Source organism: Cricetulus griseus (assembly GCF_003668045.3).
Source record: "Cricetulus griseus strain 17A/GY chromosome 1 unlocalized genomic scaffold, alternate assembly CriGri-PICRH-1.0 chr1_1, whole genome shotgun sequence".
Classification (NCBI taxonomy): domain Eukaryota; kingdom Metazoa; phylum Chordata; class Mammalia; order Rodentia; family Cricetidae; genus Cricetulus; species Cricetulus griseus.
In genome coordinates this window covers 65,983,988-66,007,542 of record NW_023276807.1, presented here as the reverse complement: position 1 = coordinate 66,007,542, position 23,555 = coordinate 65,983,988, and the positions used below count along the sequence as shown (strand labels likewise).

General features: G+C 47.1%; 1 protein-coding gene across 18 annotated transcripts in view; it reads left to right on the top strand.

Moving 5' to 3' along the window:
- Arhgef10 (Rho guanine nucleotide exchange factor 10) overlaps positions 1-23,555 on the top strand; it is a 99,442-nt gene that overhangs the window by 31,803 nt on the left and 44,084 nt on the right. For 16 of the 18 annotated variants that reach the window (XR_003479613.2, XM_027387758.2, XM_027387761.2 and 13 more), the window contains 9 exons: positions 1,326-1,382; positions 5,023-5,186; positions 7,451-7,567; positions 9,947-10,061; positions 11,619-11,725; positions 17,012-17,089; positions 17,309-17,488; positions 19,173-19,289; positions 20,727-20,819. Coding sequence is in view for 17 of the 18 variants with exons in the window: in XM_027387758.2 (XP_027243559.1) it covers positions 1,326-1,382; positions 5,023-5,186; positions 7,451-7,567; positions 9,947-10,061; positions 11,619-11,725; positions 17,012-17,089; positions 17,309-17,488; positions 19,173-19,289; positions 20,727-20,819 (1,028 nt within the window). In the remaining variant the exon portion in view is untranslated. The remainder of the gene's footprint in view (positions 1-1,325; positions 1,383-5,022; positions 5,187-7,450; positions 7,568-9,946; positions 10,062-11,618; positions 11,726-17,011; positions 17,090-17,308; positions 17,489-19,172; positions 19,290-20,726; positions 20,820-23,555) is intronic. The other 2 variants (XM_027387764.2, XM_027387768.2) reach the window with 1 other exon arrangement.

Here is a 23,555-nt window from a genome sequence, read left to right as displayed (position 1 = left end):
TGTCTTTGTTGGTGGCAGTGCTCACGGTGACATACAGGTCTTGGGTTCCACAGTTGCTTTAAGAAGCTGAGATATTTTTAGCCAGTCGTTTGTTTCTTTGATTTTTAAGGAAGTAAAGAATATGCCTTTTATTACCTGGTAGCTCATAATTTCTGTGTAACTGTTGTATGATTGGCTAAAAGGTCAGACTACCATAGTTGCCTCAACTGTTCAAGTGTCTTTTGGAAAGTTTGGTTTGGTTTTAACTGTGATTCTGACACATGTTCTAGGGTGGTTGTGATGGCCCTTTGGGGGCTGCTGATTCAGAACCATCACAAGAACCCATAAACATCTTGTTATGTACATGGTGTCCATGTTTCTTCTGCCCACCCCAAACCTAAACAATTTAACTGCTTAAAAACAACCGTAGGGCCTGCACTACCCAGCCCTGTCTCAGGAGGGGAAATCTTTATTGTGGCCACAGTTGCTTAGGTGGTGGTAGTGTGCCAGCTGCCACCACAGCTCCAGAATTGCAGTTTCTGGACTTGCTCCTCATGGTGATGAGTAACCATGCTACACTCGGGGGACAGTTCATTTATACACTGTCTCCCATGGTTTTCAGTATGGAAATGTGGTTGGGTGTTCTTCCACAGAAATGATAACACAAATACTTCGGAAAATCAACTTCAAAAGGGTTTTTGTGAAGCATATATGAAGCATATGCCCACATAAGGCACTTTGATATTCAAACCAGTTTCAATGTCATTGGTGATCCAATGTGACCATCTTATATAGTGTATTACATTTACAACACCTCCCTACACACACACACACACACACACACACACACACACACACACACACACACACTCTTGTTAAGGAAACTTAATCACAGAACACTCATGTCCCCATAACACTGGGTGGGAAACGGCCCTGTGCATTTTATGTGTTACTGGCACAGGTAACTTCTCACCTCCAGGGTGAAAATACTATGGAGCCATCAGTGTAGTTCGTGGGTTCCCCACTGATAAGGCAACAATGGATACTCCTTTTATTCCTAAGGCTTTGTGGAACTCCTTTGTGTTCTAAACCCCACAAGCTCAAACCTGTTCCAGAGAGCCATGCAGAAACACATTGTAAAACAGCACAAGTGGGCCTGGAAATTGTGAACTCCCCTGTTGGTCGTATTTTGCATCTTTAGTGTTTTGAGATGATGCTCAACTCATTCAGAGTGGTTCTCCTCTCTGAGACACAGCCGGCCATCCCTCCACGCTAACCATTGGGATGTTTATAACATCACACTCATTGGTTCTGGTCAGTTTAACATATCTTCCCTTCTATTGCAGATCCAGAGGAAGCAATTTATGATGACGTTCCAAGGGAGAACTCAGACTCTGAACCAGGTTTGATCTTGTCTGGACTGGAGTTTTAGGTCCAGTTTAGCAGTCTTTTGTTTTGGGTGCAAAAGTAGCTTGTGGGTTTGCAGCCCCCTGGGTCCAACATGCCTGTTTTCTGTCTTCCTGGTTTCAGTGCTTACCTTGTGCGGTGTGTGGGGGTTGGAATGCTTGCTCACAGCACTTGATGCACAAAGAGCAAAAGATAGGAAAAATAGGAGCAAAGGCTTGAAACACCGAAGCTAAGATGTCCTAGCATGCATCTAAGAAGTTATAGAAACGGGGAAGGGCTGAGGCAGGTTACAGTTTTCTAGATCTAAAGGAAAGCATACACTGTCAGATCTTAGAGATACAAGCCTGAAGCAAGGTTCATGGAAAGCTGATCTAGAACTTGGCAGATGTAAATTGAGACCCCAGGGTGCCAGATCGCTGTGACAGTCTCAAAGCAGCAGAAGAAACAGATGAGCTACTGTGTGCTGTGGGACAAGGATGTTAGGCCACTGGGTGGTTGGAAGAGGGAGGCGCTGCTGCGGCTCCCACATCCACACAAGCACAGTCTTTTCAACATGCCACGGCAGCCAGAAGCTTGGGTTTGTCCTCACAGACTGGAGCAGCACTGTCACACTCCAGGGAGAGGACATGAAAGCAGAAGGAAGCAGTAGGCAGCAGGAGGGCCCTGAGCATGGCTGCAGGCAGACCTGTGGTGAACCACAGGCCCAGTTGAGGCAGCTGACAGTGCTGATGGGTTTACAGGTGGGCTGGCTCTCAGAGCTGTGGTTGCTGTAATGGGGGCTGGGCACCTCTGCACCGGCAGCATAGTGGCTGTTTTTGTTGTTGTTGTTGGTTTTTTTGTGGTTTGTGGTTTTGCTTGGTTGTGAAAGGTTCAGTGTGTATTTAATGAGCAGCACCTGAGAGCATAGCAATGTATCATTTAACTCGTAAACCAATCTGGTTGAAAGCAAGGACTTATGAATGAAGAAGAAAATGACACACAGCATGAGGAAAGCTTGCAGAGTGAGTTCAAATATTGACATGTATAGTTAATATAAACCGGATGCAGCTGCCTGTAAGGACACGGACAATGTGGAAGCAAACTTGTGGAAAGGAAGTATGGTGGTAACCAGGCTAACTAACAGCCTATTAGGTGTTACACTAGCCAGCGTTATTAGCCAGTGTAACTAACACAATTAGGTGTCCTGTCTTGTGGTATTATTAGAGGGACAGAGTGGCCTCTCAGGGCAGGCTCCATATGCATACAGAAAGTAACATCTAAGGTGTGTCCAGAAACAGGTTTCTTGTGTAACTGGAATGTGAGATGTTAACAAAGCCTTCTCCACTATCTATGGGTGCTGGCTGCAAAGTCAATGGCTATAGAATGCTAGCATGACTGGCTTAAAGACAGCTTTGAAGATACAGTTTCCAAGTGTTTTAGCAAAAATCCATGTGATGCTTTAAAATTATGCACTATGCTTCCATGAAAGCATTAACAAATACCAAAAAGGTGTTATGCAAATGTCTTTTGATAAACTGTCTTAGTTAGGGTTTCTGTTGCTGTGATAAAAATACCATGACCCAAAGCAACTTGGGGAGGAAAGGGTTTATTTCAGTTTATAACTCGAAGGTCATTTTCTGTCAGTGAGGACAGACAGGGCAGGAACCTGGAGCAGAGATCATGGAGGAGAGCTGCTTCCTGACTTGCCTTCGTGGCTTGCTCAGCCTGCTTTCTTGTAGCACCCATGACCACAAGCCTGGGGGTGGCATTGCTCACAGTGAGCTGGGCCCTCCCACATCAATTGCCAGTCAAGAAAATGTCCTACAAGCTTGCCTATGAGCCAATCTGGTGGGGGCATTTTCTCAGTTGAGCTTCCTTTTTCCCAAATGACTCTGGCTTGTATCAAGCTGACATTAAACTACCACATAGTCCAATAAAACTTATTTAAAAAGTGAACTTTTTTTGGTTTTGTTTGTTTGTTTTTGTTTTTCGAGACAGGGTTTCTCTGTGTAGCCCTGGCTGTCCTGGAACTTGCTTTGTAGACCAGGCTGGCCTCAAACTCAACAGAGATCCACCTGCCTCTGCTGCCCAAGTGCTGGGATTAAAGACATGCACCACCACCGCCTGGCCATAATTTTTTGTTTGTTTGTTTTTGTTTTTGTTTTTCGAGACAGGGTTTCTCTGTGTAGCTTTGGAGCCTATCCTGGCACTCGCTCTGGAGACCAGGCTGGCCTCGAACTCACAGAGATCCACCTGCCTATGTCTCCCGAGTGCTGGGATTAAAGGCATGTGCCACCAATGCCCGGCGCTGGCAATAATTTTTAAAAGGATAAAAATAGTACAAAGTATTGAACCTGGTGATGTTCAGCTGTCATCCTAGCAACTCTGGAGGCTGAGGCAGGTGGATTGCAAGTTCAGGCCCAACCTGAGCTTAGGTGAGTTAAGGCCAGTCCAGCCTACAGAATGGGTTCAAAGAATGCTGGGCAACTAGTGTAACCCAATAATAAAAAGATAAAGGTGTGGGAATATATAGTGCAGTGGCAGAATGTTCAAGGCCCTAGGTCCAATTCCCAGGCTTACAATGAGTGAATAAATAACAAATATTTAGAGATTTAAAATCACTCTACAAAAATAATTGTACCATTATCTTCAAAACCATCTAAGATGAGGCGAGACGGAAAATCACAGCACATTTTGACTTTAGTAATCTTAAAAACTCTCAGGACAGATTTCCAACAATAAAGTTATTGAGATAATGGCCTATATCCAAAATTCATTGAAGGGTAGTGAGCCCCAGCCCAGCTCCTTGGAGGACAGTAGCAGAGGGTGGCAGAAAGGACACATGACCAGGGGAAAGTGTGAAACAGAAGCCAGAATGCCTAAGATGTGTCAGGAGAAACCAAAGCTTTGTCTGACAAGTGGCAGAGACAGACTCTGGTGACAGATTCGAGAGAGAAGCAGAGCAGGGGAAGGAAAGATTGGCTCGGTGGAAGCGACTGCAGCACCTATTTGTAAAAGTCATAACTTGAAATCAATAACTTTGATATGGTTAAGAAAGTGAGATTACAATTCTGACCATTCAGGTTCCTAAATCAGGTGTTTCACTCAAATGCAGAGGCCCTGCCCCAGTGTGCTAGCCAGGCTGCTCAGCATCCGAGGGAGAAGGCCCTCCACTGTGCGGGAGAAGTGGGCCTCACTTGTGTCCCAGCTTACATAGCCAGTCTCTATGTAGAGAGCTGTTTATCACCCTAAGGTCCCCCATCCATCAGGTGTCAGCTCCATGTCTCTGCCTGCCTTTCTCACTGCTTATTGCCTGTCTATCTAATCTTTGTATGTTCCATATACAAAGGAAGCTCTCCCTTTGTGCAAAGCCCATGATGGCTAGCACATTATTTTGTATATTATGCTATTTCCTGTAGTCGGCTGGGTCCCTAGGATGCCAGTGCTATAGTGACATACCAGAAGCACCCGCAGAGCATCTTCAGATTCCAGTCACTGCCCACATGGAGGAGGTTCTGAGAGCTAGTGCCCTTAGTGACGTCTGCATTGTTCCTGAACAGTGCTGGCCAGCCTCCATCTGGACTGTGGGTGACAAGGTAACTCAGCAAGCTCACGAACTCAGATTTAATCTAATTTCACCTTGGTCTGTGCACATAGATGAAATGATTTATGATGATGTGGAGAATGGAGACGAAGGTGGGAACAGCTCCCTGGAGTACGGGTGGAGTTCCAGTGAATTTGAAAGCTATGAGGAGCAAAGTGACTCAGAGTGCAAGAATGGAATCCCCAGGTCCTTCCTGCGCAGCAGCCACAAAAAGCAAGTATGTCCTCAGTCAGTGTGATGGACAATGTTCCGCTTTCTTGGGAATGGGACTGGGAAATGTGTTTTGAGTCACGCACTTATGTGATTATTTCTCAGGCATCGATGTGCAGTTTGAGGAGCATAGGGTATCACTGAAGTAGTCTTTTAGCTGGAAGCACAGAAGGATCCTGTTGTTACGCCCTTGTAAAGTCACTTCTGCCATCCTAAACAGGCTCACCACCTGGACTCTAAGAAAGCAGTAAAAGCCGTGTGTTGGCAAAAGTGTAATCCCAGCACTAGGGAGGTTCAAGTAGGAGGATTGCTGGAAGTTTAAGGCCAGCCTCGAGTGTGTTACCAGGACGACCATAGCTGCAGAGAAAGACCTTTTCTCAAAAAGACAAGGTTAAAAGGGAATAGACATACCAGTGGGCACTAAATTGATGCAGTCTCGGCAGTTGCAGTCCTTGTGCACAGAGTCAGTTGGTCGGGTCCCTTTGGACAGGACAGGCACAGTTCTGTTTTGCTCCCACACTGCCCTGCCAGTGAACAACTGCACTTGAGCTGGATGACATGAAAACTAAGGGCTGAGAAGCAGCGGTGAACCATGAGGCTTCAGCCACCCTGGACCATTTTTCCCTAGAGAGAACCTTTATTTTTTGGCATTAAACTTCTGAGGTGACAGTCCAGGGAGGAACTTGGAAGCCTTTAAGAGTGAATATTTGACTGAGGATGGCACTGGCTCTGGCCACAGCTTTTTGAGGTGAACTCTGTATTGGGGTCCTCTGTGACTGGCAGGGTCACATACTCTTGTTGGTGGGGTTCCCTATGGCCAGGTGTAGAAGGGTTTGTTGGTCCTATGTGTAACCCCTATTAGTGGTGTTGCCTATGGCAAGGTGTAAGGGTCTATTGACCGTGTGAACAGTCATGGTGGTGTGAACAGTCATGGTGGTGTCTGAACACTTCCTGTGTGAGGTTAACAGGCAGCCCACATGAGGTCCTCATCTGAGACCTGGTGCCTGTGTTTGTAACAGTGAGCCATAAGCTCCCTTACCTGCCTGGCTTCCTGAAGTGACTCCAGCAGCCAGAGGCTGTGATTGTGCCCAAATTTCTGTGTCACTGTACTTTTGCAAGTTGTCACCAGAGAACTGTCATTTCCTCTAACGTATTTCAGCCCCATGGACAATAGTGCCTGCCGGCTTGCAGCCAGGCTTTCTCCAGGAACTAGGGTCTTTTTTTGTGATCATGAGTGCAGTTGGGATCTGTCCAGGATGGATCTGCAATTTCAGCCAGGGGAGCTAATGACAAGGTGACAGTTGTCTGCATAGAGCAGTTATTAGATGTCCCCAACCTAATCCAAGGTCCTTAAAACGTAACCCAGTGGGGGGGGGGCATCCAGGGTGCCTACGAACCTGTGTGGCAACAAGCACTCAGGCCTGTCTTCTCGACTGACTTGGGAAGATGGCATCTACTTTGGCAGTGCCAATGGGGCTGTTCTTCTTGTACTCAAGGTGGACCTTGAGTACTGTCAAGCCTCCGGAAATGCCAGCTCACCTAAGTAGCCTTTTCTCGATATGGGAAGCACTAGAGATGCCAATGGGAGATGGCCTGTGAGTGTGAAGGGTTAAGGAAGGAACACAGAGCCCACTTCTCCTGCTGGGAGGATGGGGGCTGCGAACAGGGGTCCTCGTGGGGTAAGCCTGTCTAACACACAAGTGCAGGGAGAATTGGCTTTCTAGATTTAAGGAGTCATGTTTTTAAAGCTACCAGAGTATAAAACGGAGTAGTTGAAGTAGTATCTAATTTCTATTAAACATTATTTAAAGTGTCCTTGTCCTGGTTGACATGAGACATTACCCCCAGGGGAGAAGCATCTGGCCGGCTGTGTGTGTTGGAGATGGTGGTGACTGTAGGATGAATGGTTCAGCACACCCAGCCAACCCATCAGTCAGAGTGTTATGTTAGCACGGAGACTGTCTTCCCTACAGCAGCTGCGCTCTAGCATGACCCTGAATACCAGGTTCCTCCCCTTGTATGCTGTGTGAAACCTTGTCTCCTCAAGATGTAACCAAATGATCTTCCACAGACCTCTCTGTACATTTATTGGCTTTGCTCTTCCCCTGGGCATATGCAGCCCCCTGGTGGAAGGAGCATGTATCCTTCCTGCATGTCTCACTCACAGCTCACGCTGTGGCCTGCAGCAAGAAGGTGTGGCATCCTCCATGCAGGATAGCCTCTGGGGACACACAGAGCCTGTTCTGAAAAGCATATCTCTTTGTGCCACAGCTCTCTCATGACCTAACCCGCTTTAAGGCGCACTGTGAGGAAAAGATGAGAGGCTTGGTGGCCAGTACGGTGGGAGCCATGGAGGTGCCGCAGGCAAAGCACAGGCAGGAGCGGAAGGTAGTGTGGCTCCTCCTTACCCTCTGCAATGTGCCGTGCGAGCAACCATGCGGTGCACACGGCAGGCGGCATGTGCATCTCAGACTGAAGGGTGGTTCTCAAAGTATGGCCCAGGGCTCCCGGGTCACTCGGGCATTTCCAGGGCCGTCGGTAACGATCTCTGGACTTGTTCTGTCACAAGTGAAGGGAGGCAGTTTCCAGGAGCTTGCCATGTATGACATCACTCCATGTGGCGTCATCAGTGGCTGGGAGGTTCCCCAACATGCAAAACTAAAGACCAATTTTGTTTTGGGAAAGAGAATCATTTCTCACAATTATGTTATTGAAAATAAAATGCAATTAGATTTATTATCTTTCAGGTAAACATCAATATAAGTTTTAGCTTTGCTACTGTTGCTATAGATTAATAAAATATAAATGAAAGCTGTTAGGGAATTCAGTGGTCTTTAAGAACCGAGTGAAGTAAAGCAAGCCCAAGGCCCTGGGCTCCATTTCTGGCACTGCTCAAAAACACAGACATGATTGTAAAGTTTAAGGGGCTCCTAGGCCAGAAGTTTGAGAACTACTGGGTTTGCATATCTTACTTAGTCCATTGAGATGCATTTTAAAAGGGCACTGTCAAGTAACCTTCACTGACTCCCCATCCCTTTGGCCCTAGGATATTTATCCAATGTGTTAGATGTATTACCCTAAAACTAGATGTTCTCTGGGCAGTGGTGGCCCCACTCCTCAGCATTCTGAAGCAGAGTTGCTCCCCAGGAGTCATGTCACTCTTTGGCCAGCATCCAGTTCCCTGCAGGCCAGTGAGAGGACTGAGACAGATCCACCGGCTAGAGCTAACTCCGGGGTTTTCCTGGGAGCCACGGGCTCTCTGCTAGTTGGGGTAGCATGCTGCATGAGGACAGCTCAGTCCAGCTTAGAAATGTATGGGTGTTGCTGAGTGACAGATCCAGAGATGTGAGCAAGTGCTAGGGGCATGAACAGTAAGAGCCCTGCCTTCAGGTTGAGCCTGGGGCGAGTCTCCTTGCCTCCCAGAATTAATCTTATCTACCTAACATGGAGGTGTGCTTTGGGGTCTAAAGTGTCCCCTTCTGCCCCCAGTCCACATTGCTCTGCTTCATTAGCCTGGTCAGGTGGGGCCGAGGTGCAGCTGCCCATAGTTGGGGCATGGTGGAGCAGGGCCTAGAAAGGTCCTTGTAGTTCACCTGTAGTGAACTAAAAAGACTAGCCATTAACATACAGCAGATGATGGTCATGTATGGGGCTGAGGGGCACAGGAATTAGGATGGGGGACAAGAGTCCCTTTACAGTTTTTACTGTTACAGGAAAGAAGGGTAATAAAAGGGATAGAAGTCGGAGTTGGGGTGCTGGGTTGGAAGTGTAGATCGGGGTCGATTAGAGCTATGTTGAATTGTCATTGAATAGAAAGCAGCAGTGTCAGCATTGGGAAGGAGGGGGCTGTAGTGTGTACTCCCCAAAGACTGCCAGTAAGGACTCCTGTCCCCTGTGTGAAGTGATCAAGGGTAGGTAGCAGGGCACAAGCTGCAGGTTTGGTTGCCATGGCAGCCTGCTGAGCCTTCTGGCAGGCTTGCTAAGAGGTCACCGTGAGGGATGCTGGCTTGTTTCTTCGCAAACCTCTTGGGTTTTCTCTGAAAGGACACTCAGTGTCTACTGCCAATGCCTGCAATACCAACTGTTTAAAAGAGTAAGAAACGAGATGCCAACGTGTGCCAAGGCCACTCTTGGGCACCTGTGGCTTATATTTGAATGTTAAATCATAGCCCTGGCTGGAGGAAACCAGGCCCAGTGAACTCAACCCACAGGGGTTGTTGTCTTTCTGACTTCTATCCCTACAGAGGGATTGGCTGTCTTCTTCCCACTTGGGCCAGTGTCAGCTCACGCTGTATCCCTGACCCTTTGTTGTCCCTCTGAACAACTATGTATAGACCTGGGATGTGACAGGAAGGACTCCTGTAGAGAACACCCAAAAGCTTAACTGAAGTGAGTGTGCTGTTAACTCTTCTTATCTTGGATTAGGGGCACACGACTGCCTGGCACTCTACAAACCTCCCTGTGTTTGGAAGATTTTGCAACTTTTAAAAATAAAAGTTGGATGTAGCAGGAAGGTTTGGAACCATGTGAAGGAGGGGCTCTTCTTTTAACAGCTACAAAAACCAGAAAGAAAAAAAATATATCAGAAGTATCTCAGAACCACAAACACTTATACACTGACAATAACCAAGGAGCCTCTCCCAAATTGAAAAGCTCATTCCAGGTAATGTTTCCACCACACTACTTGACAGTATTCTTTTAAAGTAACAGCAGGTGGCATTGTGCAGAGTCATCATAGCCCCTTCCTCATTGGCTTCTGTTTTCCAGATGCAAAAGCTCATGAAGGCAGCCAAGGAGGGTACCAAAGATGGGCTGGAGAAGACCAAAGCCGCTGTGAAGAGAGGCCGGTCCTTCATCAGAACCAAGTCTTTGATTTCTCAAGGTCTGGAACCCATTTTTGCATGTAGCAGGAGGCTGGCTCAGCTTTCCTTTCTCTTATGGCACTGGCTCATGTAGGGTGGAGGCAGTGTGGAAAGTTCCTGCACTTCCCCACAGTGTAGAGACTTTTGCTCCACCCAGCTGACCTAGTCCCACCCCTCCCAAATGAAGGAGAGGGTTTTCTGTTACAGGTTCCCACATAGCTGCCGGGGATTGAGACTCCTTGGCAAAATACATAAAGGGATGCACACAGTAAAATCAGAGAGTTAAAGGAGTCTTTGTAAACAGCTGCCTCTCTGGCTGCCTCCTCTCAGTAGAGGTCAGTTAGTGCCCCAACTGCCCTTCTGCTCCCCTTCCCTATGCCCTCTGGGGCAGGGACCCTTTCTGTGGATTCCTAGTCTCTCCACCCATCCTAAACCATACTGGACATGGCAATACTGATAGTGTATCGGCTCTCCCAGTCGTTGTCATTCTGCAGGGACTAGGGTGGTATGTCAGGAGGTAGTAGGTGTCTACACAGGCATCATATTAAGAGCTAGCCATCTACACGGGCGTTTTAGAAGCCTTCCTGCTGGTGAGGGAAGACTCGCTGGTATCACAATGCTCAAGTTTTCCTAAATCTCACTAAAGGGCCATGGCCTGTGTGGCCTGTGTGTGCCTGGGGACACTGAAGGCTGTCACTAAGCTGCAGGCATGAGATCCTTTGGGTCAGAGGAAGTTCCTAGAGTTGAGATACCAGCTAGGACCTGAAGGCTGGCAAAGGCCTTCTGGGATGGGTGCAGCTGTGAGAGGAAGTGATGGCAAATCTCTGACTCAGGATGGGCTGGTTCGCTTGGGGGCAGGTAGGGGTGGGAGAGAGGTACAGTAGCTCAAAGGTGTCCCTAAACACTGCATCTGTCTCCACTTCCCAAGCTGCCACATCAGCAGCTTGGCCTGAGCAAGAGTTCTTGGTTCTGGTTGTCTGAGTTACCTGGGAAGCATCACTTGCTCAGGTCCCCAGACGTCCATTCTGCCTCTCGGGCTTCTCTTACCTGGGAACCCCTGTGCCCCCTGATTCTGGACACGATGCATGTTCTAGCATACTTAGCTCTGTCTGGTTTTTAGAAGTGGGTTTAGTTTTGGTTTAAACTTTTCTTCCCAGGGCTGGGGATGGAACCCGGGCCTTGCACATGTTGGCAAGCTCTCTGTCCCTGAGCTACATGCCCAGATTTGGTTTAAAGTTTTGGATTTTGGTAAAGTTGTGCCTTTTTGGGTCCCAGTGTGGGAAAGTTAATAAGAAGGTCCCACCTGAGCCCTCCATGATTACTAAGTGTCCTCTCTCAACATTTGTGTTGTGTTTGTGTTGCTATGTAATGTTAGAAATTAAAATACTGATACTTATTACTTTTGTAGAAGGATTTTTTTTATTGGGTTTGTTAAATCTTCGATTTAATAATAGCCAGGTGGAAAGTACGTATTTGGATTTGAAATGCTTACACAGAAGGTTTATTTTATTTTAAAACACGGCTTATTTTACTGTGCTATGATGTCATAAACACAGATTTTTTTTTTTTTTTTTTAGATCACAGGTATTGTTTTGAAGAAGAGCAGAATTTGTTCATTGATGTTGACTGCAAACACCCGGAGGCTGTTCTGACCCCAATGCCAGAGGGCTTGTCTCAGCAGCAGGTGAGGGAATCTTTGGTGCTGATACTAGAGGACCTGCTGCTGCTGTCTCTGATAACCCACTATGCACTGGGGCTTCCATGGCTGTCTCCCAAACCAGCCATGAAAAGCCCTGGTCCTAGCTCTGTTCTCAGCACAGTTCCTTAAATACCATAAATATCACCTCCAAGTGTAAGAGTGAGACATGTGTGGAACTTAATTCTTTGTCACAAGTTATTTATTCTTGTTCATAGTGATATGATACTTTTATAGAGAGACAATAAGACACAGTGGACCATGCCTGTAATTCTAGCACTGGGGAAGTTGAGGCAGGGGGATTGCTGCCAGATTGAGGCCAACCTGGGATGTATAGCCAGACCCTATCGCAATAAAAACCCTTAAAGAGATGGTACACAGGTGTGTGTAAAAGATGCATACATAGGTGCCAAAAATTGAGATTAAAATGATAGACTTCGTTTTTAAGGACTTTATTTTATGAACATGAGTGTTTTGCTTATATGTACTGTGCACCATGTGCATGCCTGATGCCCCAGGCAGTCAGAGGAGGGCATTGTGAATTGGTGTTACAGATGGCTGTGAGCCACCACGTAGGTGTTGGGAACTGAACATAGGTCCTCTGTAAAAGCAACCAGTGCTCTTAACCACGTTCATCGTTCCAGCTCCAAAGACACACGAGGAAAAGTGGGATTTTGTGTTTCAGCCTCATCACCACTCTTAACTCCTCTCTTGTGCCCATCTGTGCTGTTGGCCAGAAAAGGGTTGTGGACAGATTGTCACAGGCACAAAGAACCTCTGGCTTCCTCTCTCACTGCCTGGCTCGCCCACCTCATTTGAGCAACGAGTTATAACAAGGGAAAGGCTCACTGCCTCCCTTCCTGACGTGCTCTGATGTTAACTGTTTCCAGCCTTTGACCATATGCAGGATCTCAATTAGGTACAGGGGGCAAAAGATGTGGATGATACCAGATCCTGTTCTCTGTCAGCATTCCTGTGCCAGGCAGGAAGCCCAGAGGAACTGCTGTTCATTGTAGGAGGAGGGACAGCTCCGCAGAGGAGGCACAAGTGGCCATAGGTCCCCAGAGGCTGGAGGATAGAATGAACCCGAGGAGCCTGGTAGCCATTAGCAGACACCATCCAAACAAAAAGGATAGGCTGGAGCTAGACAGGGAGCACCGATGGGGTAGAGTGTGTGATGAGGTAGTGACTACAAGTGTGTGAGCTGTATGTGGAGATAGTAGTGTGGGATGTGTGAAGTGAGGGAGTGTGTGGGGTATAGGGAGATGATGAACAGGAGTGTGAGGAAACTGTGGGTAGATTATGTGCCATGTGTGAGGAGACAGTGATACTGCACAAGGAAAAAAAATGGTCGTGTGTGTGTGTGTGTGTGTGTGTGTGTGTGTGTGTGTGTGTGTTCACCTTGGGTTCTGGTGTTGGAACTCGTGTCTTCAGCCTTGGAAGGCAAGTGCTTTCCCCACCAGCCATCCGGCCAGTCCCCTCATAGGATTTTAAACAAGAGGTATTGACCCCTCCACAATCCCAGCAGCCTCTTGGGCACTCATGGTGGTTAGTAGGACGGAGGGCGGAGGTGGAAAGGCCCGTAGACCACACTAGGATTAGCTTGGCCACATCGATGGAGTTTAACCCCAGTTCCCTCCTGCATGGCATGGAGATATTATAGTAGTTTATGAGGTCTCACTTTTCACATGATAATGAAGGTTTAGTGGTGGAATTTGAGTGTTATCTCTGCACTCTCGACTCTGTGCAGGGGTTCTGGAGTTCTCTGTTCTTTCTTTTTTTTTCTTTAATGTTAGGCTTAGTGTTAGGGTTAGGGTTTAGCGTTAGTGGTTAGGGGTTAGGTTAAGCATAGGTTTAGGGTCAGAGTTAGTGTTAGTGTTAGGGTTTAGGTTTAGGGTTAATGTTAGGGTTATTGTTAGGATTCAGGGTTATGGTTAGAGTTAGGGTTAGGATTAAGATTAGTGTTAGTGTTAGGATTGCAGTTATGGTTAGGTTTAGGTTTAGTGTTAGTGTTAGGATATAGGGTTAGGGTTAGGGCTATGTTTAGGATTTAGGGGTTGAGATATGGTTAGTGTTAGTGTTTATTGTTTGGTTAGGTTAAGGATTTAGGGTTAGAGTTAGGATTAGGTTTAGGGTTGGTTTTACAGTTAGATTTAGGATTAGGTTTAGGGTATAGTTAGGGTTAGGTTTAGGATAGGGTTAGGGTATAGTTAGGGTTAGGGTTAGGATAGGGTTAGGGTTAGGCCTTAGGGTAGGGTTATGGTTAGGATTAGGTTTACATTTATTTTTTTTTATTTCCAAAATTAGTGGTTTTAGTTTTTATTAGAAAGAAAATTATTTTACATCCCAGGTCCCTTTCCCTCCCCTCCTCCCCTGCCCCCCAACTAACACCCTACCTATCCCATACTCTTTCTGCTCCCAAGGGAGGGTGAAGCCTCCCTAGGGGGTCTTCAAAGTCTGTCTTATTCTTTGGGAGAGGGCCTAGGCCCATCCCTTTGTGTCTAGGCTCAGGGAGTATCCCTCCATGTAGGATGGGCTCCCAAAGTCCATTCCTATAGGGATAAGTACTTATCCACTGCAAGAGGTCCCATAAATTTCCAAGGTCTCCTCACTGACTCTCTGGTCTTTGTTTAGCTTGCTTCCCTACAGTTGTGATTCATGTCTATTATTTTTCCTTCTGGCAACAGAGTTCTCCTTGAGAGTTATGTCTTTAAAGGTTAAACTGGGGGTGTTGATACTTTTGGATTCTTTTTTCTCCCTTCCTCCTGAAATAGAAGGTAGTGTAAGTAACCAGAAGGGTGCTGGGTGTTGAATATTCTTTTCATTCCCTATTTTAGGAAGGGGTAGGGCAGCTCTTATTTATATTTTTGAGATTGTTATTGAAAATTATTTGCATCTTGAGGGCACCAAATCTTTTTTTTTTTTTTTTTTTTTTTTTGAGACAGGGTTTCTCTGTAGCTTTAAAGCCTGTCCCTGAACTCCATCAGTAGACCAGGCTGGCCTTGAACTCACAGAGATCTGACTGGCTGGCTGGGATTAAACATGTGTGTCACCACCACCCAAAGGGCACAGAATCTTATCAGTCACCCTACAGCATCCCATATAAGGATAAGAATGGCCATGGAATGGTCTGGAAGCTCTCCAGGCTCAGGCCCCAGTGATGATTGCTCATTCTGCTCCAACTTCCCCAGCAGACCTGACCATCACCTGGAGGACCATTTGGCTCTTGAATGCCCTTTCGTGATCTTGATCTCTGCGACTTTGGATTTGTAGTTCTTGTGTTGATGTTATATCACTGGACGCTCTCTCATGCTACTCCTCTCTGGACATGCCATTTGATATGTCAGTTCTAAGTGCCCAAAAAGGCTGACACCACCTGCAGTATACTGCCAGAACATCTAGATGATGGAGTAGGTATGAATGCTGACCACCTTTTACCAATTTCTGGTTCACTGACCTAAGGTGTCATCTCAGGGTCTAAGATATAGCAGTCTGAATCCTTGGCTAACCCTTGGGCAGTGTTACTCATGAGCACCAGGGTAGGTTCTGGGCTTCTGAATTTTGGCAGACACAGGTCCCTGGCTCTATCAGCAGGAACATCCTTTAGAGTGAAGAAACAGTGTTTAGGCCCTTCCTGAGACTGAGCTAAGATAGTGGGAATGGTCTCATGGCCACCTAGAGTGGTTCTAATCCCTACTTTGTCTGTATTTTTTTTTTTTTTTTTTGAGGCAGGTTCGGATTTGTAGGCAATACTGTCAGTAACGCACTAGATAGCCAAATCCATTGTCAGTCTTCCCGCCTCAGCCTCCTGACTCCTGGGATTACAGACATAAGCTACCAAGACCCGTGTGCATACAGCTTAGTAATGTGCTTGCTACACTTGCATGTGGATTCAACTTTGACCCCCTAGAACCTGCATCAAACATTGGGCATGGTGAGGTGCATCCCAGTGCTGGGGAAGCCTGCCAGACAGATCCCTATGGCTCACTGATTGATGAGCAAACCTGCCAAACCGGTGAGCCACAGGCCAGCAAAATAGCTTGTCTGTGTCTCTTTTACACACACACACACACACACACACACACACACACACACACACACACTTTCTTTAGATATCCTCAGAAGGTTTATTGTCGACTTCGTTTTGTGGGTTGAAAATGTATTTCTTTTTGTAAGAGAGCAAGGACTGTCTCATGAATCATGGGAGTTTTCCAGGTGGAAATGATTTCTTGGCCCACTAGGTGGCATTGCAGTATCTTCAGACAATGCCCTTTAGCAAGTTTTTGCCTAGACGAGTTCTGGAGTGTGCTGGTGTGAATGTGACGAGTGTGCGTGTGCCCACATCATGTGTTGTGGTGATGTGTGTACAAATACATATGTCGAGCATGCCTGTGTTTGTGAGTGTTGATTTAAAGCAACTCTACTGTGGTGTTATGCCTTATTTTCATTTTACTGGCAGTTGATACTTGCTAGGATCTACTTGGGGTAATAACAGTACCAAATGTTGTTGCTGGCATTTTGCAAATGTGTTACAGCCACACACTAATACTTTATATTAGTAATGAAAAAGATCAGAATATGCTGTGTTTTAAATGCAAGTGTCTCACAATCTGTCATGAGAAGTCCCAACATCTCATGACAGGAGAGAGTAACACGCTGCCCAGGTGGGTGTTAGCGGAGCAGAATCTGGCCTTCCATCTTCTGCAGGCATTCTGCTTGTCTGTAACTTAAGATTTGAACTTTAGGTTGCTGGTGCTAGTAACATTGTTTGATTGAGACTGAAGCTCTTCTGTCCTCAGTTTTTACACAAAACATCACGTCACTTAGCATCGAGAACTTGAAACCTGTTTGGTTAATTCAGACCATGGATGTTGCATAAGCAAGTGTGTTTTTCTTGTTATTACTCTATTTGTCCTGCCTTTGCTACAGACAGTTGTATCAACAGAGAGGTGTGTTTCATACCCACTGTGCTATTTAGTTAACACACCACATAAAACTTTTCCTCAGCGTCTCCTTAATTTTATTTTAAAAATACCTTACAGTTTTTTTCAGACATGGTCTCATTGTGTGGCCTGGGCTGGCCTCGCTATGTAAACAGCATTGTCTGTGAACTCACAAAGATCCACCTGCCTCTGTCTCTCCAGTGCTAAGATGTACACCACCACATCTGGCAAAAATACTTTTTTAAATTAACAAGCTTTAATCTAAAAGTAAAGTTTATCTGTGTGTATTCTGAAGCAATTTTCTACCATCTTGTTCTCACATTTCTGACAGGTTGTAAGAAGATACATCCTGGGTTCCATTGTTGAAAGTGAAAAGAACTACGTAGACGCTCTACGAAGGATTTTGGAGGTACCTAAGCACAATGCTGCACACTTCACATACCATTTGTACAAAGTTTTGTATGCATATAATTTATGACCAAAAATAGACAAGTTTGAGAAATTCTCTGAAAAGTGTAAGTTCTGTGACTGTGTGCTGACATTGAAAGTCACATGATTTGTTTTGAAGTGAGAATGACTCTCTTGCCACCTGGGGTGACTGAACTGTCCATACTTGTTTCTGGTTCAGCAATACGAGAAGCCGCTGTCTGAGATGGAGCCACGGCTCCTGAGTGACAGGAAGCTCAAGATGGTGTTTTATCGTGTCAAAGAGATCCTGCAGTGCCACTCCATGTTCCAGATCGCGCTGGCCAGCCGTGTGTCTGAGTGGGATGCCGTGGAGACAATTGGAGATGTATTTGTAGCCTCGGTAATTCAGCAGACCCTATTCCCTATTCCCACCTGAAGCTCTGTGGGTTCTTTTCTGGGTGGCATCACTTTCCAGAACCCCAGAGCCCAAAAGGATGCTTGCTGATAAGTTAGTGGCCAGACCCAGTTTGCACCTTCAGGGAAGGAGCAGTGAAGGACCCTTTTCCAGGGGACAAAGAGACTGTGCAGAGGTTCAGGACAAAAGACAGGTACACACTTTATCACGGTTTGGTTGCACAGTCATTAACTGAGTCATGCTTTTGTTCCTGAGTAAGTGTTCTGCTTGTGTAGTGAAAGTGTCACTGGGCCCCTTCCTGATACAGTTCATACTTTCTCTGTATGATACTCTTTATGCCTGGTGACTGTATAAAACGAGGCACAAAAATATCTGGATGTTTTCCTCAAACCTTTATTCTTTGACCTGGATGTTTTGTTATATGGACCTAGGATTTGGTCCTCCATGGTCAATCAGGAATATAATGCTGTGACAGCTTGCAGGTGACATTTCCTGGCAACAGAAGCAGTCGCCCAGAAGCCAAGGGCAGGGCATTTCTATGTCATCAATTTGGAGTCATTTTATCTTTCCTCTTCATGAGGGTTACACGTGGTGTGTGCTATTTCCCCTTTCAGTCTAGATGTAGAGGGCTGTGGATGAAGCAGATTAGCTCTGTGGTTATTTAAAGTCACCGTCAAACGTATAGAAGCTTGAAGCTTTATGGGGAAAGTACTTGTGTACTTAAATGATGCTATATTAGTAATGTAGCAAATGTTTGATAGTCATTTTTATTTGTTTCTTTCTAAATGGCATTTTATTTTTCTACTGTGTGTCTGTGTGTTGGGGGCACTCGTGGAGGTCAGAGGACAACTTTTCATAGTCAGCTCTCTTCTCCCACTCTGTGGGTGCCAGGGATTGAACTCAGGTTTCTGGGCTTGTGGGCAAGCCCCTCTACCCTCTGAGTTGCCACACTGGCCCTGTTTGATACAGAATCTTGCCTTGTATTCCAGGCTGGCCTTGAACTGTAGGTGTCCTGCCTCAGCTTCCTAAGCATGAGTGCTGGCCGAGCTCTCTTCTCCCTACAGTTTGTACAGATACTTGATGAAGTGGATGTGTACACACACACACACACACACACACACACACACACACACACACACACACACACAGAGAAAAGCTTACCAGAAAGCGTGCTCATGTCAGTCACCTGTCTGTCCTTGATGACACATGGTGCCTTTGTGAAAGACTGAGAAATAATTGATCTCTGAAAGCTGATACCAGGCACCAGTCCTGCCCCATGCTGCATCTTGAAGCCTTTGCATTTACAGGAAAATAGCGGATGTTAGTATACGGGTGTCATATCTCCACCTGGGAAAGGGGGTCAGCCTTACCCTGTGTTTCCAGAGGTAGGTTATGCCCCAAGGGAGGATGTTGGGGCCACTGTGAATGACCCTTGTTCTCTTGGAAGCTGCCTGCCCAAGAAACTTAGAGCTGGCTGTCTGTGTTCCTAAACTCAGAGTTCAGGAACAGGTGCACTGGGGTCTTCCCAGCGATTTCCAGCCAGATAGACACCGAGTGCCCTGTGAACAGGCAGGGAGGAAGAACCGCATGCAGCCACCACAGTTGGCCCTGCAAAGGCACTGTGAAGGGCATCTTCCAAGCCATGTCTTTCCCAATCTCTGTTCTCCAGTTCTCCAAGTCCATGGTGCTGGATGCTTACAGTGAGTATGTGAACAACTTCAGCACGGCTGTGGCTGTCCTCAAGAAGACGTGTGCCGCGAAGCCCGCCTTCCTTGAGTTCTTAAAGGTAAGCACGCTTCCCTGCTTTGGGTTTGAACTGTATTCTGTAACAAGTCCCATGTCTAAGTGCCTTGGAATGAAGCTGGACTGAGCCCGGCCTTTAACGTGTAGTGCTGTTTACTGTAGAGCGTCAATACCATCAGATCCCCGGGTATCTGAAGGTTTGGGGATTCTAGGCTATATCACAGAATTTTGAAGGAACTTTTGTTTGCTCACCTTAAAGTGCACTTACAGGTATATAGACATAAAAAAGTTCCATCAGAACCTACGGGTGACTGGGCCTCCGATTTCAGCATGGTGTTGGGAGTGAAGTGACTCCCCCTCCCCCTCCTCGAGACAGAGCAGAAAGACAAGGCCTGGGAAGGCTGCCCGTGAGGAGCCCAGGTTGGAGTTGTGGGGTTTGTGCCTCCTGATGTCAGGGCTGAGAGCCCCAAGCCCTTGCTGCCTTCTACCATTACCTGGTGGGTGCTGGTCTGCAGGCAGGTCTCAGAGGCCTAGATGTGAAGGCCTAGCTGAGGTTGCTGGACAGTGAACCAGATGGACCTTGGGTATCCCTGCCCAGTCCCATTTGAATGATAAAGCCTTGGAGCACAGTGTGTTCTGAGTCCTTGGACTGCACTCCTGGAAATGTCTGCTCCCTAGGGTGAGCAGACCCAGGGCAAGTGTTCTGGCCAGCACTGATGTAATACTGGCGGTGGGCTACCTTCCCCTTTCCCTTCTACTGAACACAGCTAAGGTTCCCACTACACCATGGTCAGCCCAAAGAAGGCTATCCAGAGACGAAATATCCTCTGGCTTTGGAGAAGTTGTGCTCTGTGTCCTTGAGCTGTGACATCATTTCTTTTCCTAAAGGGAACAAAGACATTACCAAGTTAAAAATTGATTTCCTCTGAGGATTTTGTCAGGAACTTGATGATGATATAAACTGTGGCATTGCAGTGACCACAATTCTTCCTGGTCTCCTCCCCAGGGCCAGGTGACCTTGAGTCTAGGCCTAGCTGAGCCTTTCTGTTTACTGTGCAGTGACTTTCACTGTGTGGGATTATTAGAAGATATCCCAGGTGTAGCCCCAGGGTCATGGCCACCATGGCCTGGTGTGGTTCAGAGGTGGGTATTCAGAGGTGCTGATAAGATGACCGATAAGTGCTGGGAGGAACTTTCTTTCTGAAGGAGCGTAAGGGGCCACAACCTCTCCTGGAGCAGACTGGCCAGCATGGAACCATAAGAATACTGGGAAATACATCAGGGTCTGAGATAGCCGGGTCTGGCCCCTCCTCAGGGCCAGCATCAGTAGTGAGTCCTCCTAAGGGTTGGGGTAGAAAATGTTTTCCATACATTCTTGAAAGTTTCATATTGAGTGGCCTGTCCATCATCCTCAATCTCTATGTGACAGGGACACAGGCTGGCCCACTGCTTGCACTAAGCCTGCCCTTCCTCCCTGTAGCTGAGCCAGGATTCCAGTCCAGACCGAGTCACCCTCCACAGCCTTATGATGCGACCCATCCAGAGGTTCCCACAGTTCATCCTCCTGCTGCAGGTATGCCCGGGCCACGGAGAACATGGGCTTGCCACTCTGGCGAAAGACCAGGGGCAGGAGTGACTGCGCCACGAAGGCTCCCCTCTCTCAACAATTGCAGACCTCCTTTGCAGCTACAGGTAGATGAGCTGCACCTGGAGCTGGCCACTAGTCTATTGCTGTCACAGGGGCTAGCGGGGCACAATCACCAGCAGCCACATAGATAGTGGCTGTGGAGACCCAAGGAGGGCACTGGAACTGGCCTGGAGGATGATGTGGGCTGCCATGTGGGTTCTGGGAACCCTCTGCAAGAACAGCCAGTGCTCTTAACTCCCGAGCCATCACTATATCCGTGAATTGTTTGGTTTTTGGTTTTTGTTTGTTTTGATTTTTGTGGTTGACAGAATGTCATGTGATTTCTATGCAGAGTAGGGACATATTGGTCATGAAAACTGGAGCCCTTGGGCTGTTTGGACTGAGATCTTTTCCTGTTAAATAGATAAGATATTTAGAGAGATATTTAGAGATACAAATGATGTCCATGTCTTCCCAACAGCAGAGCTGGCGAAAGCAGGAGAATTAATGGACCAGAATCGTAGATGCAGAGCATTAAGGAATCATAAGCAGCAACTGTGAACGTCTGATTAAAGGGCGCTGTGTGAAATGCTGCAAGAGCGTTTGCTCAGGGAAAGCTACTCTTTGGCTCCAGGGGAGCAATGAGTTAGCTAGCATGCAGTCCTTATACAGAAAAAGGTGCCAATGTGATTTTTGTGGTACCTTCTAAAAAGATGGGTGCTACATGATATAGAGCCGTGCTCAGTTCTGAGTAGGGGTGTTTGTGATGACTGTTAGCCCTTTCAGGAAACATCCCCGAGCCCTGTTTATAGCAACCGGGGAGCATCAACCCTGTATGGAAGCCAGGTAGTCCCTGCTCCTCTTTATGGCCATGTGGTCTGTTGCACAGAGCTTTAGCCGCCTCCTTTGCAATTGGAGTCAGCTTGGGCGAGTGCTGCCACTTCCTGACTGCATGTGCTTTGTGTAAGTCCTTGTCACCGTTTTGCAGTGCTCACAGCCCTTAGTAGGGCTTCCTCCTCAGGAAGCCGCCACCTCTGGCCCTTTTCAATGATCGAGGCCATCTTTCGGGCTCCTCCTCCCTCCCACTCTAGCGGCTCCCCATCACGTGATTGTGATTTCCTCTGTGTTCACTGCTGCCCTGTGCTTTGTCAAGCATTGAGAGTTTTTTTCTGAGAAGTCCTTTTCTCTGTGGGGCTGTTCTCAGTGGTGACTTAGAGCACAAGAGTAAGAGACACTGTACACTGTCATAGGACTTGCCTTCCATTTTCAGAGCACAAGCAGAGTAGACTCGGTGAGATGAGAAGGTTCAGGGCCTTTGGTTGGCTGAGTGAGCCTCATCTTCAACCTCAGTTCCCTACCATGTCCACTCTGCACTCCAACAGTCATTGTGTCCTTTGTGACTCTGAGCCTGGCTCTGGCTGCTCCTCTCTCGTGGGGTGAATCTGAGGTGGTGTCTTCTATTAGGAGGAGGCTTGGCTTTCTCTGGAAGGTCATCGGTTACTCTGCCCGTCCAGCAGTTACCTGAGCTGGATCTTGTGGCATACTTGCTGTGTCTTCTCATCAGCGCCTGTGCCGTTACCTTCCCTCACATCACGGGGATGTTCTGTGGCTTACACCTCTTGATCAGCCTTTGCCAACTTCAGGTCTATATTGTCCAGCATCAGCAGCTCTCTCAGCCTCCGTGAGAGTGAAGAAAGTTAGGATCTCTTCACTTAGCAGAATTGAGGGAATGCCGTATGTGGCTAGTTTGATTTTCTTCCTATACCAGCATCAAGACCGTTTCCCTTTCTCATCACTGGTGTTGTTACTAAGGAGAACGTTTAATTTCCCTCAAAAGGCTTAGAGATCGCATCAGTTACAGCTGTGTATCAGGCGAGAGAGCACTCAGGCTGGCCTTGAACTCACTAGTCATCTCAGCCTTGAACTCTTCATCTCCTCTACCTAAGCCTCCGGCCTGCTCAGATAGCATGTGTCACCACAACCGGCCCCATTTATAGCTTTTGCTTTAGAGTGAGAAGTGTGGGACTCTCCAGAGGTCACTGTAGGATTATTGAGTGACCTACTTCAGTACTGTTGTGTCTCCGGTGTTAGGAGGCCCAAGGAGAAAAAGAAGGTTCAGGGAATGACCTGTCATCCGATCAGTGGAACACACACACACATTTATAGATTCAGTCCACAGTCTTTGAGTGTTGTGGGTTGTGGTACCCCAGAACAATTGCATCAGTGGCATCAAGCTCTCTATATCACAGCGTGATAATGAAAACCTTAAATATTGTGAGAATTACCAAGTGGGGAAATGGAGACTCAGCATTAAATACATGCTGTTGGGAAAACTCCCTGTGGGTGAGGTGGAGACAGTGCTGTGGCTTCAACTTGTAAAAGACGTGGGGTCTGAGGAGCACAGTGGAGTGTGAGGTGTGCCTTCATGGTGCCATGCAGTGAGCCTTCTTCCTCAAGTTCAGGGCCTTTGTGGAGACCCTGCCGGGTGAGTTGACCTTGTGGGTATAGTAGACATCGCAGCAGCACATTTACACTGGGGAACTTCAGTGAGTAGGTGTACTTGTCTGACTCCAGTAGAAAAATGCAGCCTGACTGTCCTGTCCTGGCCTGGCCACTGTTGGCTTTCTGAATTGGTGGTATGCTCCTATGTCACGGGCCCACACTATATATTTTTTTCATCAA